General features: G+C 39.1%; 1 protein-coding gene across 9 annotated transcripts in view; it reads left to right on the forward strand.

The window, feature by feature from the left end:
* The window catches only part of NEK1 (NIMA related kinase 1), a 181,923-nt gene that overhangs the window by 4,189 nt on the left and 153,891 nt on the right, over window positions 1-23,843 (forward strand). For all 9 annotated transcript variants that reach the window (XM_047759749.1, XM_047759748.1, XM_047759751.1 and 6 more), the window contains 2 exons: window positions 16,868-17,015; window positions 17,621-17,717. In XM_047759749.1, coding sequence (XP_047615705.1) covers window positions 16,899-17,015; window positions 17,621-17,717 — 214 coding nt within the window. In that variant the 5' untranslated portion in view covers window positions 16,868-16,898. The remainder of the gene's footprint in view (window positions 1-16,867; window positions 17,016-17,620; window positions 17,718-23,843) is intronic.

Below are 23,843 nucleotides of genomic sequence, written 5' to 3' on the forward strand. Positions count from 1 at the left end.
TTTACTTGGACAGGATTAAATTTAAAGATTAAGAATTAAAATCTTTCTGATATTGAATCTTCTTTTTCATTCTTTTTTTTCTTTTGTTTTTCCTTTTGAATGTGTTTTCCTTCATTTTTTCTCTCTTTTTTTTGGAGTATTTCCTCTTGGCTTAATTTCCAGGTTACTAATTGTTCTGAATCCTGCTTGCTGTAAAACCCATGCAGTGAATTCTTTTTTTTTTTTTTTTTTTGTCTTTTAGGTCTGGACCCATGGCATTTGGAGGTTCCCAGGCTAGGGGTCTAATTGGAGCTACAACTGCCAGCCAGCCTACGCCACAGCAGCGCTAGATCCAAACCGTGTCTGCAACCTATGCCACAGCTCACAGCAATGCCATGTCCCTAACCCACTGAGCGAGGTCAGGGAACCTGCGTTCTCATGGATGCTAGTTTTAGATTCGTTTCTGCTGAGCCACAATGGAACTCCTGAATTCTTAATTTTAGATATTTTCTATTTTAGTTCTAGAAGTTCATTTAATTTTTAAAGGTAAATTTCAGTTCTTTGTTGAAATTCTCCATCTTCTAAAAAGAATTACTTTTGTCCATCTTTTCCTCTTATTTTCTTGAACATGTTAATCAAAGTTATTTCAAGTTCCCCACTGACACCTCTATATTTGAGTCCCTTGTAAGTCTGTCTCTATGATTAGGACTAGTCTGTTTTAGTCTTGTCCTGTGTCTGCACAATTTAGGAGTGGCTCACCAACAGAGGAATTTTTTTTTTTCCCCACTGTACAGCAAGGGGATCAAGTTATCCTTACATTTATGCATTTTTTCTCCCCCACCCTTTGTTCTGTTGCAATATGAGTATCTAGACATAGTTCTCCATGCTACTCAGCAGGATCTCCTTGTAAGTCTAAGTTGTGTCTGATAACCCAAAGCTCCTGATCCCTCCCACTCGCTCCCTCTCCCATTGGGCAGCCACAAGTCTATTTTCCAAGTCCATGATTTTCTTTTCCAACAGAGGAATTTACATGCACATTTTTGGGTTCCTTCTGTTTTTTTTTCCTCCTCCCCTGGGTTTGGGCCCCTCAGCTTTGCTCTCTTTCTCCTCAGCTCATGAGGCTGCTGCTTTCTCCTTAAGCTCCATTCTGCTGTGCCACAGTTTGGAAAATGTCTTCAGGCAAAAGACTGGGTGCATCTGGGACTCACTAGCTTATTCCACTGCCTAGTGCATTTCTTTCCGTTGTTTCATGTGCTTTACTCAGGTTTTATGATGGTTTAGGGGTGGGCAGGAAGGTCAGATACAGGTGCATCATCATCGTGGGAACAGAGTGTCACTGATTATAATGTCCCCTTTCAGTCAGTTTCCCAGATTGTACATGGCATTTCCACTCTCAGCTGTGTTACATATCCCTAATCTGGAGACATCTCTAGTTGTCTGCCAAGGTGGGAGTGGTGGTCACGTGCCTCGGGGGTGGAGGAGGTGAACTGCACAGTCAGCGCCAGTCCTGGGTCAGCCTAGTCTTGGAGTAGTCTCATTCCCTCATGCTGCCTGAGGACATGGCTTTGTTTCTCTGGTTTCCTAAGTCAGTTGCTGCTTGTGCTTGTCTTCATCAGCTCCAGAATTTTAACTGTTGTTTTCTCACCTCTTTTGCCCTTCTGATCCTTTAAAGTTGTGTTAGTTTGGTTTGGGGAGGAAGTGGTGCTAAATGTGGATGTTCCCGTCTGGTGTATTCATTTGTAAGTTGAAGGGTTTTTTTTTTTGGTTGGTTGGTTGGTTTTTTTTTTGACTTTTTAAATATTTAGTCTAAAGCAATTACTCTTGTGGCATCTTTTGATTTTTCAGAAGGAAAGGCTTTGGGCATCTCTGTCATTCCTACTGTTTGTGGTCAGTAGTGCAGTTTTAAAAGGTTGAAGTTTCCCACTTTGTGACCTACTTCTTTATTTTCTTCTTGAGTCACAGACTTAGATTTGATGGAGCCTTTACAGTTGCATTGTATTTATTTATTTATTTTGTCTTTTTGCCTTTTCTAGGGCTGCTTCCCATGGCATATGGAGGTTCCCAGGCTAGGGGTCTTAATCGGAGCTGTAGCTGCTGGCCTATACCACAGCTCATGGCAATGCCAGATCCTTAGCCCACTGATCGAGGCCATGGATTGAACCTGCAGCCTCATGGTTCCTATCAGATTCGTTAACCACTGCACTGCAAGAGAATTCCATGCATTGTATTTAAATCTTTGGAGTTTTTTAGATGAAGAAACTAAGACCCAGGGAAGTCATGTGGTTTGCTTTTGCTCACATAGCTTTTCTCTTCTGAATCCATCGCTTTTTTTTTTTGTCTTTTGTCTTTTGAGGGCCACACCCTTGGCATATGGAGGTTCCCAGGCTAGGGGTCTAATCAGAGCTACAGCTGCCGGCCTACGCCAGAGCCACAGCAACGCCAGATCCAAGCTGTGTCTGCAATCTACATCACAGCTCTCGGCAATGCCATATCCTTAACCCACTGATTGAGGCCAGGGATCGAACCCACAATGTCATGGTTCCTAGTCAGTTTTGTTTCCTCTGCACCATGACGGGAACTCCTGAATCCATTGCTGTATTTGTTATTTCGCAAAACTCTTTGGAAAACTTAAATATAAAAAAATCTTTGGAATTCGCACTGTGGCTCAGTGGGTTGGGGATCCGACATTGTCTCTGTGAGGATGTGGGTTTGATCCCTGGCCTTGTTCAGTGGGTTAAGGATCCAGTGTTGCTGCAAGCTGTGATGTAGGTTGCAGATGTGGCTTAGATCTGGCATTTCGGTGGCTGTGGCATGACCTCTAGCCTGGGAACTTCATATGCTGCAGGTGGGGCTGTAAAAAGAAAAAAAAAACTTTGTTTTACACTTTGAATATCCTCAATATCGCATATTAAAGGGATTAAATTGATGTAGTTGTTAGAAACCCAAGATACTGTCAAGTCGGTCTGGTGATTTCCCTCTGAGGTTGGAAGCTGAGGCATAGAAAGGATAAATGTTCATGTATAGTTTGAGTTCTTCACAGTAATGGAATTAACAGGATTCATGTACTTCTTCAGTTACATGTCATGATGATTTTGGGTGTGTAAGCCTCTAGTACATTTGCTTGTTACCACTTATTTGATTTGGTTTGAAAGATCTCTTAGGATTGTAGTTCAGCTGGGAAGTCTCTGGTCTGGGAAGTAACTCTGTTAGATATATTGTAAGGCCCTGAAATAATCTGTCTTTTCATGTTTTCCCTTTCACTTCTTATGTTGCAGTGTAGTCTAGTGTAGTCTTCAGAAAGATGTCTGCCCTGGAGATGATTTGGTGGCAATGAGAGACATCCTTCTTCACTTCCAGGGCAGTAGATCCTTCTGCACTCTTCTGAGGTGTCAGAACACACTGCTAGTCAGTGGTGGACAGTGGGCTGCAGTGCTAGGACCCTGGGGGCCTCCATTTTGTTAGGTGGTCCCTCAGAAGGAATTGGCAGTATTTTGAGGGAGGACCAAATGGACTAATTTTGTCTTTCTTTTTCTGCAAAAGTCATAGAATAATGATGATTGGGAAATAATGTCATTATTTATGGTTATTGTTTAATGTAATTCAATTTATGAAATTTAGTTTTCTAAGATGAGTTTATATTTTTTTCTAAATATCATAGTAATGTAATAAGATGTCCTGGAGAAATCATTAAATTCTGGCTGATACCCAGGTAGCTATTGTATTATGCCAGTTGACCAGACTTGGGCTTGAAAGTGTGTTTGCAATGACTTTTCTTCTTTAACTCACTAGTAAAGCTGTAGTGCTGTCATAATAGTTACTTTCTTGTTTCTCTTAAATTTGCTAAAAGCCGTGTCATTTCTTACAGAACTTTTGAAATAGAAAAGTTTCCTAAGGTAGAAGAGGCTCTTTGCCACAAATTTCTAAAAAGCATAATCATCCTGTTGATTTTACCACAGGCAGAGTTCCGGCCTTTAAGTCTTACAGACCCAGGATATGAACTTTGTCATTTACGGAGACTGGATCAATATTTTAGAGGCAAAATAAATTAAATTTAGTAATAATGGGTGAAATGAGAACTTGGATTTGTTAATTTACAATGAAAGATATAGTAAACTGTCACATAAATTTTGATAGAGTCTTCATGACAAGCCCATTTTCTCTTAGAAGGGAATTATACATGGAGAGCCTGCTTGGTATGGAATGGAAATAGAAGGGAGCAAGTTAGGTGAATGGGTATTTTTCAGATTATTTATTTATAGTCTATTTTTTATTGAAGTATAGTTGACAGACACTATTATAGTTGACAGACACTATTATAGTGTTGTTCAGGTGTACAACATAGTGATTCAATATTGTATACATTACCTTGATAATCTAATTACTGTCACCATATAAAGTTATTAAAATACTGTTGACTGTATTCCCTATGCTGTACTTTATATCCTCATGACTTGTTGTTTTGTAACTAACCTAATCTCCCTAACCTATTTCTCTCATCCTCCACCACTGATCCAGGAACCACCAGTTTGTTCCCTGTATCTATGAGTCCCTTTCTCTTTTGTTAAATTTCTTCATTTGTTTTCTTCTACAGATTCCTTGCATAGGCGAAATCATATGGTGCTTGCCTTTCTCTGTCTGACTTTCTTCACTCAGCATGATACCCTCTAGTTCCATCCATATTGCTGCAAGATTTCATTCTTTTTTATGGCCAATATTCCATTGCATACATATACCACATCTTTTTTATCCATTCATCTATTGATGGACACTTAGAGTGCTTCCATATCTTGACTATTGTAAACAGCTGCATTGGGCCACATACATCTATTTGAACTGGTATTTTTGTTTGCTTCAGACAAATATCTAGAAGTGGAATAGCTGAATTATGTGGTAGTTGTATTTTTAATTACTTGAGGGACCTCCATATCATTTTCCATAGTATCTATACCAATTTACATTCCCACCAAGAGTGCACAAAGATTCTCTTTTCCCCACATCCTCTCCAACATTTGTTATATGTTGTGTTTTTTGGTAATAGCCATTCTGACAGGTGTGAGGTGATATCTCATTGTGGTTTTGATTTGCATTTCCCTGATGATTAGTGAAGTTGAGCGTGTTTTCATGTGTCTGTTGGCTATTTGTATGCCTTGTTTGGAAAAATGCCTATTCAGGGGCTAAGCCTATTTTTTTAATTGGGTTTTTCTTTTCTTGTTTTTATGTCTAGTTGTATGAGTTCTTTGTATATTTTAGGTGTTAACTCCTAGGTATTAACTCCTCATCAGGTATATTTTGCCATTTTTCTTATCAGATATATTGTTTGTGGATATCTCCCATTCAGCAGCTTGCCTTATTGTTTTGTTGATAGTTTCCTTTGTTGTACAAAACTTTTTTAGTTGGATATTGTTCCAAATGTGTGAGAAAGTAGCCCAGTTTGATTGTTTTGCATGTGGGCGTCCATTTTTCCCAGCAACATTTATTGAAGAGTCTAACTTGCCCCATTGTATATTCTTATTTTCTTCTTAGATTAATTGTCCATATTAATGTAAGTTTATTTCTGGCTGTCCTTTGCCATTGATCGATGCATCTGTTCTTGTGCTTTCTTTCTTTCTTTTTTTTTTTGGCCACACCTGTGGCATGCAGAAGTTCTCAGGCCAGGTATCTAACCTGCACCATAGCAGTGACCCAAACTGCTCAGTGACAGTGCTGGATCCTTAACCTGCTGCACCACAAGAGAATTCCCCTCTATCTTTTTTCTTCTTTCTCAAGATTGTTTTGGCTATTTGGGGTTACTTATATGTCCATATAAATTTTAGAATTATTTTTTCTAGTTCTTTTAAAAATGCCTTGATATTTTGATAGGGATTACATTGAACCTAAGGATTGCCTGGGGCAGTAGGGTCATTTTAACAATATTAATGAGCATGGTATGTATATCTTTACATTTGTGTGTGTCATCTTAAGTTTCTTTCATCATTGTCTTATAGTTTTCCAAATACAGGTCTTTTACCTCCTTAGTCATATTTATTCCCAGGTATTTTATTCTTTTTGATGCAATTGTAAATGGGATTGTTTTCCTCTGATAGTTCATTGTTAGTATATAGAAATACAGCAGATTTCTGTATATTAATTTTGTATCCTTCACCTTTGTTGAATTCATTTATTAGTTTTAGTAGCTTTTTGGTGGTATCTGTAGTATATTCAATATATAGTGTCATTCCATCTGCAAACAGTGATAGTTTTGCTTTTTCCTTTCCAGTTTGGAGTCCTTTTATTTCATCTTGTATATTGCTTTGACTAGCAAAGCTAGCAATTGCTTTGATTCAACTTCCAATATTACGTTGAATAAGAGTGGCAAAGTTGGCATCCTTGTCTTGTTCCTGATCATAAAGGAAATGCTTTCAGCTTTTCACCATTGAGTATAATGTTGGCTGTACATTGTCAAATATGACCTTTATTATGTTGAGTTTGTTCCCTTTATACTCATTTTGTTGAGTATTATCTAGATGGATGTTGAATATTGCTAGAAGCTTTTTCTACATCTATTGAGATAATCACATTTTTTATTTGATTTTTTAAAAGATGTATCATATTGATTTGCAGGTATCGCACCCTCCTTGCATCCCTGGTGTAAATCCTACTTGATCATTGTGTATGATCCATTTAAGTTTATTTCTGGCTGTCTGTTCTTTGCCATTGATCGATGCATTTGTCTATATTTTGTTGAGGATTTTTTTTTTGAGTTTGATTTGTCTATATTTTGTTGAGGATTTTTTTTTTTTTCATTTTTGGCCATTCCTGGCCAGGGATCAGTTCCAAGCCACAGTTGTGACCTACACCACAGCTGTGGCATTGCTGGATTTTTGAACCCACTGTGCTATGCTGGGGGGTCAAACCTGCAATCATCAGTGATATTGGCCCTTAACGTGATGTTTTCCTTTTTTTATGGTGTCTTTGATTTTGGTATCAAGGTGATGTTGGCCTTGTAGAATGAGTTCAGAAGTGTTCCTTCCTCTTCAAGTTTTTGGATAGTTTGAGAAGGATAGGTGTTAATTCTTCCTTGATTAGTGGTTCAGTTTAATTATTAATAATTAGTCTGTTCATCCTTTTTTTTCTTCCTGTGTCAGTCTTGAGACATTGTACATTTTTAGTAATTTATCCATTTCTTTTAGGTTGACCTTTTATTGGTGTATAATTAAGCACAGTAATCTCTTATGATCCTTTGTATTCTGTGGTGTTGGTTGTAACTTCTCTTTCATTTCAGACTTCATATTTGTGTCCCCCCTCTTTTCTTGCTAGAGGTTTAGCAATTTTATTTCTTCAGTAACCAACTCTTAGTTTTATTGGTCTTTTCTTTTTTCTTTTTTAGTCTCTATTTCATTTATTTCTGCTCTGATCTTTATAATTTCTTTCCTTGTGCTAACTTTGGGTTTTGTTCTTTTTGCAGTTCCTTTTGGTTTAAGGTTAAGATGGTTTATTTGAGAGTTTTCTGGCTTCCTGAGGTAGTCTTTTATTGTGATAAACTTCCCTTTTAGAACTGCTTTTGCTGTCTCTCAGATTTTGGATCATTGTGTTTTTGTTTTCATTTGTCTCCAGGTATTTTTTTTGATTTCTTCTCTAGTTTGTCATTGACCTGTTAGGTGTTTAGTAACATTGTTTAGCCTCCACGTTTGACTTTTTTTTTTTTGCAGTTTTCTTCTTGCAGTTGATTTTTAATCTCATACCATTGTGATCAGACAAGATGCTTGATATGATTTTACCCTTTTTAAGTTTATTGAGACTCATTTTGTCACCTAACACATGATCTAACCTGGAGAATGATCCATGTGCACTTGAAGAGAATGTATGTTTTTCTGCTTTTGGATGGAATATTCTATATATGTATATATATTTTTGATCTAATGTGTCATTAAGGCCAGTGATTCCTTATAGGTTTTCTGCCTGAATGAGCTGTCCATTTGTATAAGTGGAGTATTAAAATCCTCCATTAATACTGTGTTACACTCAAGTTCTTTTATGTTTATTAATTTTTGCTGTTTGTATATATATAGGTGCTCCCCTGTTAGATGCATATATATTTACAGTTGTTGTGTCTTCTAGTTAGATTGATCTGTTTATCATTATTTAATCTTATTCTTTGTGTGTTGTTATAGTCTTTGTTTTAAAGTCTATTTTGTCCTCTGTAAATATTGCTACCCCATCTTTCCTTTTATTTCCCTTTGCATAGAGTACCTTTTTCCATCCTCTCACTTTCTGTGTATGTCTTAACTTTGAAGTGACTCTCATGTAAGGCAGCATACATGCTGTGTCTTTTGATTAGAGCATTCAGTCCATTTGCATTTAAGGTAGTTATTGACAGGTGTACTTATTATCATTTTGTTAGTTGTTTTCTTTTTTTGTTTGTTTGTTTTTTTTTGTTCCTTTTTTTCTTTTTTTGCTCTTCCTTTGTGATTGTTATTTTTGCTGTACCCATGGCATGTGGAAGTTCCTGGGCCAGGGATCAAACTTGTGCCACAGCTATGACACTGTGGCAACGCCAGATCCTTAACCTGTTGTGCCACATGGGAACTTCCTTTTCTCTTGTGATTTGATGGCTATCTGTAATGTTATGTTGGAATCCTTTCTCTTTTTTGTGTATCTGTCTATTATAGGTTTGGTTTGTGGTTACCATGGAATTCATCTTTCTCCCCTCTCTCTCCTTCTGTGTGTGTATATGATTATTTTAAGTCAGTGATCTTTTAAATTTGACTTCATTCTAATAACTTTGCATTTTTACTTCCCAGTCCCCTATGTTTAATGTTTTTGTCTTCATTTTTTCATATTTTTTTAACATATCTGTTAGCTACTTATTGTGGATATAGATAATTTTACGACTTTTCTTTTTAATCTTCCTACTAGTTTTATAAGTGTTTGATCTGCTACTTTTACTGTATGTTTACTTATACAAATGATACTTTTCCTTTTATAATTTTCATATTTCTAGTTATGGCCTTTTCTTTTGTACCTTTCTTGTAAAGTCAGTTTAGCTGAACTCTTTTCACTTTTGCTTGCTTGTAAAACTTTTTTATTTTTTTAATTTTTTTGGTTTTTAGGCTGCACTCGTGGCATATAGAGGTTGCCAGGCTAGGGGTCCAACTGGAGCTACAGCTGCTGGCCTACACCAGTCACAGCAACATGGGATCTGAGCCATGTCTGTGACCTGCACCACAGCTCATGTCAATGCGGTCTGCTTAACCCACTGAGCGAAGCCAGGGATCAGACCTGAAACCTCGTGGTTCCTAGTCGGATTTGTTTCTGCTGCACCATGATGGGAACTCCCTGTAAAACTCTTTATCTCTTTCAAATGTAAATGATAGTCTTGCCGACTAGAATGTTTTTGGTTGTAGGTTTTTCCTTTCATCACTCTAAGTGTATCATGCCATTCCCTTCTCACTTGCAAAGTTTCTCCTGAAAAACCATCTGGACTAGTTGCTTTCCTTTTGCTGCTTTTAAGATTCTGTCTTTATCTGTGAAGTTTTTGCCATTTTCTTTTAATGTTTTTTGGCTGTGGACCTCTTTGGGGTTATCTTGTTTGTGACTCTATTTCTTGAATGTGCATGTGTTTTTTTTTTTTTTTTCCCCCCAGGTTAGATAAATGTTCAGCTGTTATTTCTTCAGATAAGCTCTCTTCCCCTTTCTCTGTCTCTTCTCCTTCTGGCCCCTCTGTAATGCTAATGTTACATGATTGATGTTCCAGCAATCTCTTAAACTATCTTCATTTTTTTGAATTCTTTTTCATTTTTTTCTGTTCAGCTTGAGTGATTTGCACTACTCTGTCTTACAGTGTGCTGATCAGTTCCTCTGTATCATCTGATTTTTTTCTTTATGCATCCTAGTGTATTTTTTATTTCAGAGATTGTATTCCTCATGTCTGTTTGGTTTTTCCTTATGCTTTTTTAGCTCCTTATCAGACTTCTCATAGTGTCCATCCATTTCTATTCTGAATTTATTGAGTGTCTGTATGATCATTACCTTGAACTCTTTATTGGGTGGATTGATTATCTCCATTTTGCTTAGACTTTCTGGAGTTTTGTCTTGTGTCCTCCTATGTTGCGTATTCCTCTTAACTCCTCTTTTTGCCTAAATCTCTGTCTTTGTTTATTTATTTATTTTTCTGTCTTTTTTAGGGCCATACCCACAGCATATGGAGATTCCCAGGCTAGACGTCTTATTGGCGCTGTAGCTGCTGGCCTACGCCACTGACACAGCAACTTGGGATCTGAGTTGCATCTGCGACCTGCACCACAGCTCACAGCAACGCAGATTTCTTATTCACTGAGTGAGGCCAGGGATTGAACATGTGTCTTCATAGATACTAGTCGGCTGTGTTAACCACTGAGCCACAATGAGAAATCCTCTGTTTTTATATTTATGAAGTAGGCAGGTTGATTATCTTTCCTAATATTGGAGAAGTGGCCTTTTGTAGGAGATGTCCTATTGGACCCAGTGGCACACTCCTCTTTGGTAACCAGAGCTGTTTGCTCTAGGAGTGCACCTTCTGTTGGTCCTTCTGTTTTGGTGGGGCAAACTGCTGTGGCCATGCTGATAGTTGGGGCTGGCCTGTGGCCTGGTTGATTGCCAGGTGCTGCCAACTGGTGGCTGCCACTGGTAGGTGGTGCTGAGTACCAGTGTGCCTGGCTAAAGATGCCCTGTAGGTGGTCTCCAGGGCTGTTTCCATCCTGTTAGTAGGTTAGCAAGACCCTGGTGCTAATAGGCTTGAGGGAGGACATCAGCTGGCTCTTGCCACCATCAGTGTCCTTGTGGAAGAATGGACTTCCAAAAATGGCTGCTGCCAGCATCTGTGTCCCCAGGGGGTGTCCCAGTGGCCCTCCAACCTCTCTGGGAGGCTTTCTAAGATCTCCAGATGGTTTGATCCAGGCTTCTTTCAAATGATTACCTCTCAGAGCTGTGTTCAACAGTGGGTGAGAGTTTATGTGTGCCCTATAAAAGCAGAGTCTGTTTTCTGTGGCCCTCTGGCTCTACTGTATACAAGCCCTGCTGGCCTCCGAAGCCAAATATCCTGGGGGCTCATCTTCCTGGTGCAAGAGCCCCAGGTTGGGGATCCCCATGTGGGACTTGAACCCCTCACTTCTTAGGGAGAACCTCTGCATTTGTGATTATCTTCCTGTTTGGGGGGTCACCTATGCATGGGTGTGGGTCTTCACCACTCCTACTCATCCCATTGAGGTTCCTTCTTTGTATCTTCAGTTGTGAAAAATCTTTTCTGCTAGTCTTCTGGTTATGTTTATAGATAGTTTTCCTTTAAATAGTTGTAATTTTGGTGTGCTTGAGGAAGGAGGTGAGCTCACGGTCTTCTTACTGTCATCTTAGCCACACCCCCTGAACTAAATATTTATTTTTAGATTAACATTGTGAATTCATGTATCGTTACCATGTGTGTGATCTTGCCCTTAGGCAGTGCTAATGCTTGCTTTTGTAACACTTTTTCCTCTCCCTCTCTCTCTTGCCATCTATCTTCCTCCCCTTCCCCCCCCCTTTTTTTTTTAACACTTTCACTACCTAGCATATTGTACTCTGACTTCCATCTCCACCACTCTCCTGAAATCACTATTGCTAAAGCTACTGATGACGGTAATCAAGTATATTATGGTATCTGGTGTGGTAAAGGTCTAAGTATGATACCAATGGCAGAGTAGAAGAAAAAAATTAATACATTTCTTCATATCAAAATAAACTTTTAGGAGTTCCCGTTGTGGCTCAGTGGTTAACAAATCCTACTAGGAACCATGAGGTTGCGCGTTCGATCCCTGGCCTTCCTCAGTGGGTTACAGATCTGGCATTGCTGTGCGCTGTGGTGTAGGTCGCAGACGCGGCTCGGATCCCGAGTTGCTGTGGTTGTGGTGTAGGCCAGCGGCTACAGCTCCAATTAGATCCCTAGCCTGGGAACCTCCATATGCCGTGGGTGCGGCCCTAGAAAATGCAAAAAGACAAAAAATAAAAAAATGTATATATAAAAAATAAACTTTTATATTTCAATAAAATTGAAAGGCATTTGATATATAAGCCAAAAAAACTGTCTTGAGGAAGGGTTAGCTAACATCTTCATTAAAGAAGAAGCTTTACAAACTAATAAAAAGAGAATGAACTTGGAGATGGCAGAGGGATGTGGAGCTCACCTCCTCCCACAAATAACATTAAAAAATACATCTAGGAGTTCCCGTCGTGGCGCAGTGGTTGACGAATCTGACTAGGAACCATGAGGTTGCGGGTTCGATCCCTGCCCTTGCTCAGTGGGTTAACGATCCGGCGTTGCCGTGAGCTGTGGTGTAGGTTGCAGACGCGGCTCGGATCCCGCGTTGCTGTGGCTCTGGCGTAGGCCGGTGGCTACAGCTCCGATTCAACCCCTAGCCTGGGAACCTCCATATGCCGCGGGATCGGCCCAAGAAATAGCAACAACAACAACAACAACAACAACAACAAGACAAAAGACAAAAAAAAAATCTATATGTGGAACAGTTCTCACAGAATACCTATTGAAAGCTGGCAGAAGAGCTCATATAAAGCTGCAGGAAACATTTCCATGTGAACGGGTAGGAAAAAGGGAAAATGTAGATGGGACTTGCCTCCTGGAAGGAGCTCTGAAAGGAGAAAAGGTTCCCTCACTTTGGGAACCTCCCTCACCAGCTAGAAGGTCCACCAGGACAGGTAGGAGAGCTTGAGAGGCTTGAGAGGACAGTGTGGAGTTGGCTTGCAGTCCTGCAGGGTAGAGAGAGAGAAACAGACAGTTCTTGTCACATCACTGCCCTTCCCAGCCCCTGACGCTGGTGTTGATACTCAGGCTTCAGCAGAGGGATCTTGGGATCCCTCTGGGTGCAAGGAGACAGCCAGAAGGGCCTGGAGTGGGACCCAGGCCACAGCTGGGGATGTGCACCAGATGGAGTGCAGGTCTGCCTTAGGAGCCCTGTTGTCAGCATCAAAGGAGGAAGTGTATACTTATAGTGGAACATGGCTCTGGCTGCCATGTGTTTTGTGACTTTTTTGGGTGTGCACATGCAGAGATGGGGATTAAATCTATCAGCACTCCCACAGTGGGTGAAGGGATGTGGCTGTGGTGGACTTTTGTGCTGGTGAGTTCTGAGACTGCATGTGCATGCCTGGGGGATGTCCAAGCTGATTGCTCACACTCCTGCAGTGGAGGTGGTCCCCAAGGACAGCACTAGTGACAGTGAACTTTGTGGGCATGCACACTGGGTGGCAGGTGGGATTAGTGGCATCTTGGGAGCACTGGGATGCAGGTTTGATCCCCACCCTGGCATAGTGTGTTAAGGATCTGGTGTTGCTGTAGCTGCGACTCAGGTCTGCAACTGCGGATCAGATCTGATCCCTTGCCCAGGAACTCTATATGCTGTGAGGTGGCTGAAAAGAGAAGAAAAAAATTTCTCAGGCATAAAAGCTGAAAGAATTCCACAATATTAAGTCCATACCCAGAAAAATATTGAAAGGTTATCTTTTTCTTTTTTTTTTTTCTTTTTGCCATTTCTTGGGCCGCTCCTGCGGCATATGGAGGTTCCCAGGCTAGGGGTCCAATCGGAGCTGTAGCCACCAGCCTATGCCAGAGCCACAGCAACGTGGGCTCCGAGTCACGTCTGCAGCCTACACCACAGCTCACAGCAACACCAGATCCTTTAACCCACTGAGCAAGGGCAGGGACCGAACCCGCAACCTCATGGTTCTTAGTCGGATTCGTTAACCACTGCGCCACGACGGGAACTCCCTGAAAGATTATCTTTAAATAGAAAAGAAGCAACAATCTATGGGAAAGGGAAAATCATAATAGGAAAGACAAATGTATAAAATGAAGATAAATGCATTGATTAAAAAATAATAAAAAGCTATATGAAAGCAGTTTTAACTAAAATGAACAACAAAAGGATAAACATGAAGATAAGGAATAGAACATGAGAAACACAAAATGAGCGGGAGGGAAGTAAGAAAATATAGATCATTTAGAATGTGTTTGAGCTTATATGACTACTAGTGTAAAGTAAGTAGTTATAGTGATGAGTTAACTTGAAAGCCAGGGTAACCACAAATCAAAAACATAGAGTGGATTCACAACAACAACAACAACAAAAAACTCAAGCATAATACAAAAGAAAACTCTCAAACTGCAAAAGGAAAAACAAATTTAAGAAAGGAATAACAAAGAAATACAAAAAGTGGAAAATAGGGTTTAAAATTGCTAGAAATAGATCCTTATCAATAATTACTGTAGATGCCAATGGATTAAAGGCTTCAGTCAAAAATGTAGAGTGGAAGAATGGATATGAAGTAAAAACCTGCAATGTGCTGCCTATGAGAGACCGACTTTAGGGCTAAGGACACACATAGATTGAAAGTGACAGGATGGATGGAGTTCCCAGGTGGCCCGCAGGTTAAGAATCTCACATTTTCACTGCTATGGCTCAGGTCACTGCTGTGGTGTGGGTTTGATTCCTGGCTCTGGACTGCACGCTGCAGGTGTGGCTGAAAAAATGAAGGAGATAGGAAAAGGTATTTTATGCAAAGGAATGAAATAATAAGGATCAGAGATGAAATAAATAAAATAGAGATTAAAAAATAAGAAAAAATCAATAAAAACAAGAGCTGGTTTTTTGATAGGATTAAAACAAAATCGACAGACTTCTGGCCAAGTTCACCAAGAAGAAAAGAGAGAACCCAAATAAATAAAATAAGAAACTTGAGTAATAACCAATACTGCAGAAATACAGAAAATCACAAGAAAATGCTTGGACAGCTATATGACAACAAAATGCACAACCTAGAAGAAATGGACAAATTTCTGGAAACATACAGCTCGCCAAATTAAGAGGAATCAAATAATTTGAATAGAAGGAACACTAGACATGAAATAGAATCTGTTATTAAAACAACTCTCTGCAAACAAAAGTTCAGAATCTGATGGCTTCACTGTGGAATTCTACTACACAAACAGGAAGAATTTATATTGATCCTTGTCAAACTATTCCAAAAGATTGAAGAGGAGGGAACATTCCCAAAGTAATTCTGAAGCCACTATCATGTTGACACCAAAACCAAAGATACTACCAAAAAATAATATATAGGTTGATATCTTTGATGACTATAGGTGCAGAAATCCTCAACAAAATATTAGCAAACTAAATTCAGCAATACGTTAAATGGCATCATACACCATAATCAAGTTGGTTCATTTTAGACCAGGATGGCTCAACATATGCAGATCAATCTGTATGATACACACTCAACAAAAGAAAACCACCTGATGATTCCAGTTGATGTAGATAAAGCATTTAATAAAATTCAGCATCCATTCCTGACAAAAACTCTTGCTAAAATGGGTATGGGGTGGAGTTCCCGTCTTGGCACAGCAGAAAAGAATCTCACTAGGAACCATGAGGTTGCGGGTTCAATCCCTGGCCTTGCTCAGTGGGTTAAGGATCTGGTGTTGCCTTGAGCTGTGGTGTAGGTTCCAGACATGGCGCAGATCCCATGTTGCTGTGGCTGTGGCCTAGGCTGACAGCTGTAGTCCTGTTGGACACTTAGCCTGGAACCTCCCTCTGTATGCCTTGGGTGCAGTCCTAAAAAGCAAAAAAAAAAAAAAAAAGGTATGGAGGATCATATCTTAACATAACAAAAGGCATTTATGGCAGACAGCCAACGTTATACTCAGTGGTGTAAAGCTGAAAACTCTCTTGCTAAATTCTGGAACAAGACAAGGATGCTCACTGTCACCACTTTTATTTGAAATAGTATTGTAAGTTCTTGCCACAGCAACCAGAAAAGAAAAAGAAATAAAATCAATCCATATTGGAAGGGAGGGGAGAGAAAAAACTGTCATTGTGTGCAGGTGATATGTTACTCTATATAGAAAACTCTGAAGATGCCACACATAAACTATCAGAACTAATAAATGAGTTCAGCAGGGAAGCAGGATACATGATTAATGTTGCATTTCTTTTCACTATCCTGTTTAAAGTCACGTCAAAAAATTAAAATGCCTAGGAATAAACCTAACAAAGGAGGTGAAAGATAATGCTTAAAGGGTGAAGGAAATATTGATCAACATAATTGATAAAGGAAATTGGTGATGATACATATAAATGAAAATATATCTTGGATTAAAAAATTAATTTTTTTTTTCTTTTTGCCATTTCTTGGGCCGCTCCCGCGGCATATGAAGGTTCCCAGGCGAGGGGTCCAGTCAGAGCTGTAGCCACTGGCCTACACCAGAGCCACAGCAATGCTAGATCTGAGCTGCATCTGTGACCCACACCACAGCTCATGGCAATGCCGGATCCTTAACCCACTGAATGAGGCCAGAGATCGAACCTTCAACCTCATGGTTCCTAGTAGGATTTGTTTCCCACAATGGGAATGCCCCCGGAAATCTTTATAATAAGTACAGAAAATGTATGTACAGAAATTTAATCTGAAATCTTTTTATAATAGCAAATACTGTAAACAACTTAAATGTCTAACAAGAGGGTGTTAGTTAAATAACTTTGGGAAATAGTCTTATTAAGCTTGCAGATAGAGTAATCCTGCTAATTAGTTAATGGAGGGAAAAGTTTGCTTCTTTCTCCATGTACATTAAGTATATACAGTATTTGACTTTACAAAAGATTCTTGTAAAGTTGAAATGTCACTGATTTTCTCTTTTTAGCTATTTCTAAGTTGCATGAGTAAAATTCAGATAAAGTTTATTTAACCTCCAGTAAGTATTTAATGTTTTTTAATTAAGCAGATCACTGAGGAATTTGAATTTGAATTAAACATTAAAATTGTTGTAGATGACATGCTTTATCTCTGTTACTGTTACTCTTTTTTTTTTTTTTTTTTAAATGTCTAGCCTCTCTGTTCAGATGCCTTAGAAAAGAACCATGGAGAAGTATGTTAGGGTGCAGAAGATTGGAGAAGGTTCATTTGGAAAAGCTATTCTTGTTAAATCTATAGAAGATGGCAGACAATATGTTATCAAAGAAATTAACATCTCAAGGGTAAGTGTATTTTTTTTTTTTGATTACTCAAGTAGAACCTTGCTTACAAGAGGACTGCCTGTTAGAAAATAAAAAATACATGGCAATGCATCACCTAAAGTATAAGAGTGCCAGTGATCGCAGAGAGAACTATTCATTTTGGAAGAGTCTGTAAATCAGAGTTTGTTCTGTGATGTGTGCTCATGCTTATGTGTTTAAAAAAGATACTTCATTTACTGCTTGGTAATTTCATCTGGTTTGAACATTTTAAAGTTTTTTATTTGTTCTTCCAATTCATTCTTTTTAATTTCTGGCTGCATTTTAGTATTTGGACTGTGCTTTCCTGGTATTATTATTATTATTATTATTTTGCTTTTCAGGGCTGCACCTGTGACATATGGAGGTTCCCAGGCTAGGAGTCTAATCAGAGCTACAGCTGCCAGCCTACACCACAGCTCACAGCAACGCCAGATCCTTAACCCACTGAGCAAGGCCAGGGATCGAACCCACAACCTCATGGTTCCTAGTTGTCCGAATACAACTCCGGTAGTATTATTTTTATCTGCTCTCTCTTTGATGGACTTTTATGTTGTAATTTACCGTTTCCTTTTTTCCTTCTATTTAAGATGTCCAATAAAGAAAGGGAAGAATCGAGGCGAGAAGTTGCAGTTTTGGCAAACATGAAGCATCCAAATATTGTCCAATATAGAGAATCATTTGAAGGTCAGAAAAATTTGCAAGAGAGCTCAAAAGAACTCCTAAGGCATATGACAATTGTTGTATACTTACATTTTAAGGATATTTTTGTGACTTTTTCTCAGGAAGGAAATTATATCATATCTCTGCTTCAATACCTATGTGTGTGTGTGTCGGCTTGATTCTGGAGTAATACACCATGCTGTCCCTGTGTAACCTGGCACTGGCTCACTGTCACTAGATTTGCTTATAAAGAGACAGTGTGGTCAGTGCAGGAGTTTGCACAAAGGCAGAGCAGTCATTTATACCTTTTAAAGCTAAGCTCTGTTTAAGTGCTTTCACCACAGCCACTGAGAAAATGTTCTGATCTTATAAAGTATCCTACTTCTTGGTGTTCTCCTGTATATTTCATTATTATAATATCAAGGTATATTGAAAGTGTTTTCAAGTTCTTCAAATATTAAAAAGTATTACTCTTTTAGACCATCATGTTTTGTAGTGCATGATAAGACAAAGCTTCTCTGAAGGCAGGTCAGGGTGGTTTATTGAAGTCCTATTGTGATCCTCCCCATTATTATCATAAATCCCTGTCAATTGCAAAATAAAATGATAATTTAGATTGAAAGAAGATAGTTTAGGAGTTCCCATTGTGGCACAGCAGAAATTGATCACTAGTATCCATGAGGATGTGGGTTCCACCCTGGCCTCACTCAGTGGATTAAGGATCCAGCGTTGCTGTGAGCTGTGGTAAGCTTGGATCCCGAGTTGCTGTGGCTGTAGCTGTGGCTGGTGACTAAAGCTCCAATTCGACTCCTCACCTGAGAACTTCCATATGCTGTGGGTGTGGCTCTAAAAAGAAAAAAAAAAAAGTAGAAGATAGTTTAAATGGCTGTTTCTGGGTCTCATTACCTTTCCATTTCAGCATCTGAATTAAGGTGTTCTTGTTCCCAAATAAACCTGTTACCTATTGAAGAAGGACATATTTAAAAAAAAATACATGAATCAGCTAACACCTTAATGTCATAAAGTACTCAGTTTATTTATTTTATGAAGGTAGTTAAGTGAGGCTTTATATCTCATGTGAAAGAGTATGATATTAACCATCTCTTCCTTCCTAGGGCCTTGAATTTCTTTTTCTTTCTCCTAGCCTCTGTCCTTTGGTTTCTTTTCTCTTTCATCACCAAGTATTTAGTATTTCAAGGTAAAAGGTTTGAATGTATGTAGCAAATACACTATCAAATGTTTTGTATTTATGTTAAGTGCTTCACCTAGAAATATCTAAATGATTCAGAAGGGGTAGCACATTCTTTGATTATGTTTATTACTTGCATTTAATTTTTTTTGAATTTTTAATGCTGATTTTATTTTATTTTCATTTTAAAATTATTATTGAAGTACAGTTTCTTTAGAATGTCACGATTAATTTCTGCTGCACAACAAAGAGACTCAGCCATGCATACACACACATCCATTCTTTTTCAGATTCTTTTCCCACATAGATTATCACAAAACACTGGGCAGAATTCCCCGTGCTACACAGCAGGTCTCCGTTGGCCAGTCACTCCATACACCATAGTGTGCAGCTATGCTGACATTTAATTTTAAAGGGGTAAATGCTTGTGGTAAACATATTCAAGAGGACAGACATGCATAAACCCAGGTTCTTTGTTCTGACATTCAACTCTCATTCTCTAGGGGTCAACACTGTAAGTAATTCCACGTTGATTCCTTACTGTATTTTCTGTAACTCTGTGGAACAAGCTTATATGTATAGCTTTAGTCACTTTTTTTTTTTTTTAAAGGACTGCACCTGCGGCATATGGAGGTTCCCAGGCTAGGGCTCGAATCAGAGCTGCAGCTGCCGGCCTACACCACAGCCTCAGTAATGCCTGATCCAAGCTGCATCTGCAACCAACACCACATCTCACAGCAATGCCGCATCCTTAACCCACTGAGGGAGGCCAGGCATCCTCATGGTTACTAGTCAGGTTCTCAACCTGTTGAGCCACAACGGGAATTCCTAGCTTTAGACACTTAAGAACATATGTACTTACTTCTGTTCTTTTCATTTCATATCTCATGGTTTTCTTTCCATGTCACTGGGTATTGATGTGTCCTGTTTTTTACAGCTTTCTCGTAATAATTGTAGGATGTCTCAGTGTCTGTACTACTTTGTGGCCCTGTCACAGTTTGTATAGCTGGTTTTATTTTCTAGGGATACTTAGGTAATATTTAGTGTTTCATTAATGCAGACAGTGTTGCACTCAGCATCCTTGGGCATCGGTCTCTGTGCTGTGGCAGTATTTTAGGAGTGAAATTGTTAGACTTAAGAAAGGAAAGTTCCTGTGTCTCACTAGCTCTCCAGCCCTGGCTTATAAGTTCCTTCTCAAATGTATATGATGTAACATCATCTGGTGATTCAGTACATTTAGTTGCAGTCCCTATTTCTGCCGTAGCTGAACCATCTTCTCATTTTAATCACATAGGTCTTTGGACCTCTTTAGTTTCTCATAGAGCTTTTGGGAGCTGTAAAACACAAATATTTATTCTCTAAAATGATTAAAAATAACTTAGATATGTGAACATTTTAAATGTGTCAGTTTTTAAAAATGGCAAGTTGTTTTAAAAAGTGACAATTTGATGTTATTTTGAATGTCTGCCATGAAGGATGAGGAAATTAGTGTAGTTAAAATTTCTCCCATTTTTTTGTTCATTTGCCATGGAAGAAGTAATAATTTATCCTTTCTTCTGAAGTTATAATTCTTAGAGTTGTTTGGCCTTGGTTCTATATTTAGACAAATTTAATTCATATTGTTAGTTCTTTTATACTTTAGAGATACTTGAATTTATCTTTCCAGAGAACTCCCTTTCCAGAGATACTTAAATTTATCTCCTGCTTGGTTGGATTTCATCAGTTTTTTTAAATAAAGAGCTTGTGGATACTGTAGTCCTTCAATGCAGTTAATATTTTCATTTCCGAGAGTGTCTAGTTGATGCTTTTATATGTGAATAAGTGTCTTTGATGACTTGTTTCCCCTTCTATTTTTTTTTGTCTTACTGCCTTTTCCAGAGCCGATCCCGCAGCATATGGAGGTTCCCAGGCCTAGGAGTTGAATTGGAGCTATGGCTGCCGGCCTACGCCAGAGCCACAGCAACACCAGATCCAAGCCGCGTTTGTGACCTACACCACAGCTCATGGCAACACTGGATATTTAACCCACTGAGCGAGGCCAGGGACGAAACCCACAACCTCGTGGTTTCTAGTTGGATTTGTTAACCACTGCGCCACGATGGGAACTCCTGTTTCCCCTTCTAAATACATCATGTCTTCTGGCATTGAATGTTTCCATAGAAAAGTTTGAGTTCAGCATAAAGCTTCTCCTCTTCTTGAAGGTAATTTGCTGTTTTACCTTGATGCTCAAAGGATTCTTTTTTTAGGATTGAAATTCCAGAATATGACTTAAGTATTAATAATTCTGATCCTGTTTCTCTTGGAACATTTGTACCCTTTTTGCCTGCAAATCCTTGTTTTTCTTTGTTGCAGGAAAAGTTTTCATTTCACTATTTTTAAAAAAAACTCTATGTACCTTAACATAAGGAAAAATATTCCAAAATTTGTTTGTCAGAAAGTTGTCTTGCTTACAATCTAATTCTTTCTTGTAAAGCCTCTCATGTTACAGGATGTGCTCTCATTTTTTTTTTAATACATTAAAAAACAAAATGCTTTTGGGGAAGAAGACTCACTGAGTTACTTTTGAGTACTTGTGGAGGTCCTCAGGCAGAATAAGTTTTTTTTCTTTTTTTCTTTTTAGGGCCTTACTCACAGCATATGGAAGTTCCTAAGCTAGGGGTTGAATCGGAGCTATAGCTGCTGGCTTACACCACAGCCACAGAAATGCAGGATCCAAGCTATGTCTGCAACCTACAACACAGCTCACGGCAACGCCGTATCTTTAACTCACCAAGCGAAGCCAGGGATTGAACCTGCAACCTCATGGTTCCTAGTTGGATTCGTTTCTGCTACACCACAACAGGAACCCCAGAATCATTTTTTTTTTTTTTTGTCTTTTTGCTATTTCTTAGGCCGCTCCCGTGGCATATGGAGATTCCCAGGCTAGGGATCTAATCGGAGCCATAGCCACCGGCCTACGCCAGAGCCACAGCAACTCGGGATCGAGCCACGTCTGCAACCTACACCCCAGCTCACGGCAATGCCGGATCGTTAACCCACTGAGCAAGGGCAGGGACCGAACCCGCAACCTCATGGTTCCTAGTCGGATTCGTAAACCACTGCGCCACAACAGGAACTCCTGATGCCTTTTTTAAAAACTGATTCTGGGAGTTCCCGTCGTGGTGCAGTGGTTAACGAATCCGACTAGGAACCATGAGGTTGCGGTTCAATCCCTGGCCTTGCTCAGTGGGTTAAGGATCTGGCGTTGCTATGAGCTGTGGTATAGGTTGCAAGCGCGGCTCAAATCCTGCCTTGCTGTGGCTCTGGCGTAGGTCGGCAGCTAGAGCTCCGATTCGACCCCTTGCCTGGGCACCTCCATATGCCATGGGAGCGGCCCTAAAAAAAAAAAAAAAGGCATCAAAGAAATTCAGTGTTGATTTTCTAATTGCAGGTATTAGATGTCATTGTAAGTCTTCTAAAGTATCTTCAAAGGCAGTAATGGTTATGTTGTGACAGTCATGCATGCAAACTCACTAGGATGATTTTTTTAAAGTCTCAATATTATACATATGGGAATTTGGACATAGGAAAAAATTCCACTGACAACATAAGAGATTTAAAAACTACTCTGTTTCAGTTAACTTAAAAGCTAACGAAGATCATATGTATTACAAAAACTGATAAGTGAATCAATAAAAGACAGTGATATTGAGGAAAGATGTGGAAAATTTGGATAGAATTGTTTTGTAATGGAGTTCCCATTGTGACTTAGTGGGTTAAGAACCTGACATAGTCTTTGTGAGGATGTGGGTTTGATACCTGGCCTCACTTAGTGGGTTAAGGATTTGGCATTGCAACAAGCTATGGTATAGGTTTCAGATGCAACTGGAGTCCGATATTGCTGTGGCTGTGGCATAGGCCTGTAGTTTTGGCTTCAATTAGACCACTAGCCTGAGAACTTCCATGTGCTGCAGGTGTGGCCGTAAAAAGAAAAAAAAATGTTTTGTAACACTGGAAAGTGGAGAGAAAACAGTATTTCCAGGTAAATAAATATATAATTAAATTATAATATTAAATATTATAATTAGAAACTTTACTCCTTTGCCTATATTATTAAGTTTATAAATTAAAAAATTTTGATATTATCATTGAGAAAGTCTTGTGATACTATGTATTTGGGTATCTGTGTTATACATTTTTATTTACTGTTACTCATGTATTGCTCTCTGTTTTTTGGTTATCTAGTTATCAACTTCTAATTGCTTTCATTTTTTTGTTTTTATTTCCTACAGACTACATTTATTATCCTCCTAAGTTTGTTTTATTTCTTACTGTTGCTAAAGTAGTTTGTATACCTTTAATGGAAATTTTCCAGTCTCATATATGAAGATAGGTGTTGGCATTCAGCCTTTTCCCCTTGGTATTGCCATAGTCTAACTTCTCACTCTGCTGGAAGAAAGCCTTTCTTTGAGGCTCAATTTGAATTGTTCTTTGCTGCAGATAACTCAGAATCTGACCAGCATTGGCTTAAGTGAGGAAGGTATTTAATGGCCTCACCTAATAGGAATTCTTAAAGATGGGCAGTCCTGTGTACAGGGTGTAGATGGCAGCCTCGGCTCTAATTTCTGCTCTGACGTCCTTAATACAAGGTTTTCAGCCTCATGCTGTCACCTTGTCCCAAGTTGACACTTTGCAACCCCAGGTGGTGCCTGCATCCAAAAGGTGCTGAAAGCAGGGACAGAGGGCAGCATAGCATTTCTGTCGTTGGTTCTTTTCCTGTGACCAGATGAGTCAATGTTGTCTCAGGAATCTCTGTTCAGATTTCCTTGTGGATCTTGTGGGCCAAAATGGGGTCAGTGACCATATTTAACTGTAGGGGAGACTGGGAATTAGGAAATCTGGTATTTTTTTCAAAAGCTTCTGCAGTGAGGAGTTCCTGTCATGGCTCAGTGTTTAACAAATCTGACTAGGAACCATGAGGT

This window comes from Phacochoerus africanus, chromosome 15, assembly GCF_016906955.1.
Source record: "Phacochoerus africanus isolate WHEZ1 chromosome 15, ROS_Pafr_v1, whole genome shotgun sequence".
Classification (NCBI taxonomy): Eukaryota; Metazoa; Chordata; class Mammalia; order Artiodactyla; family Suidae; genus Phacochoerus; species Phacochoerus africanus.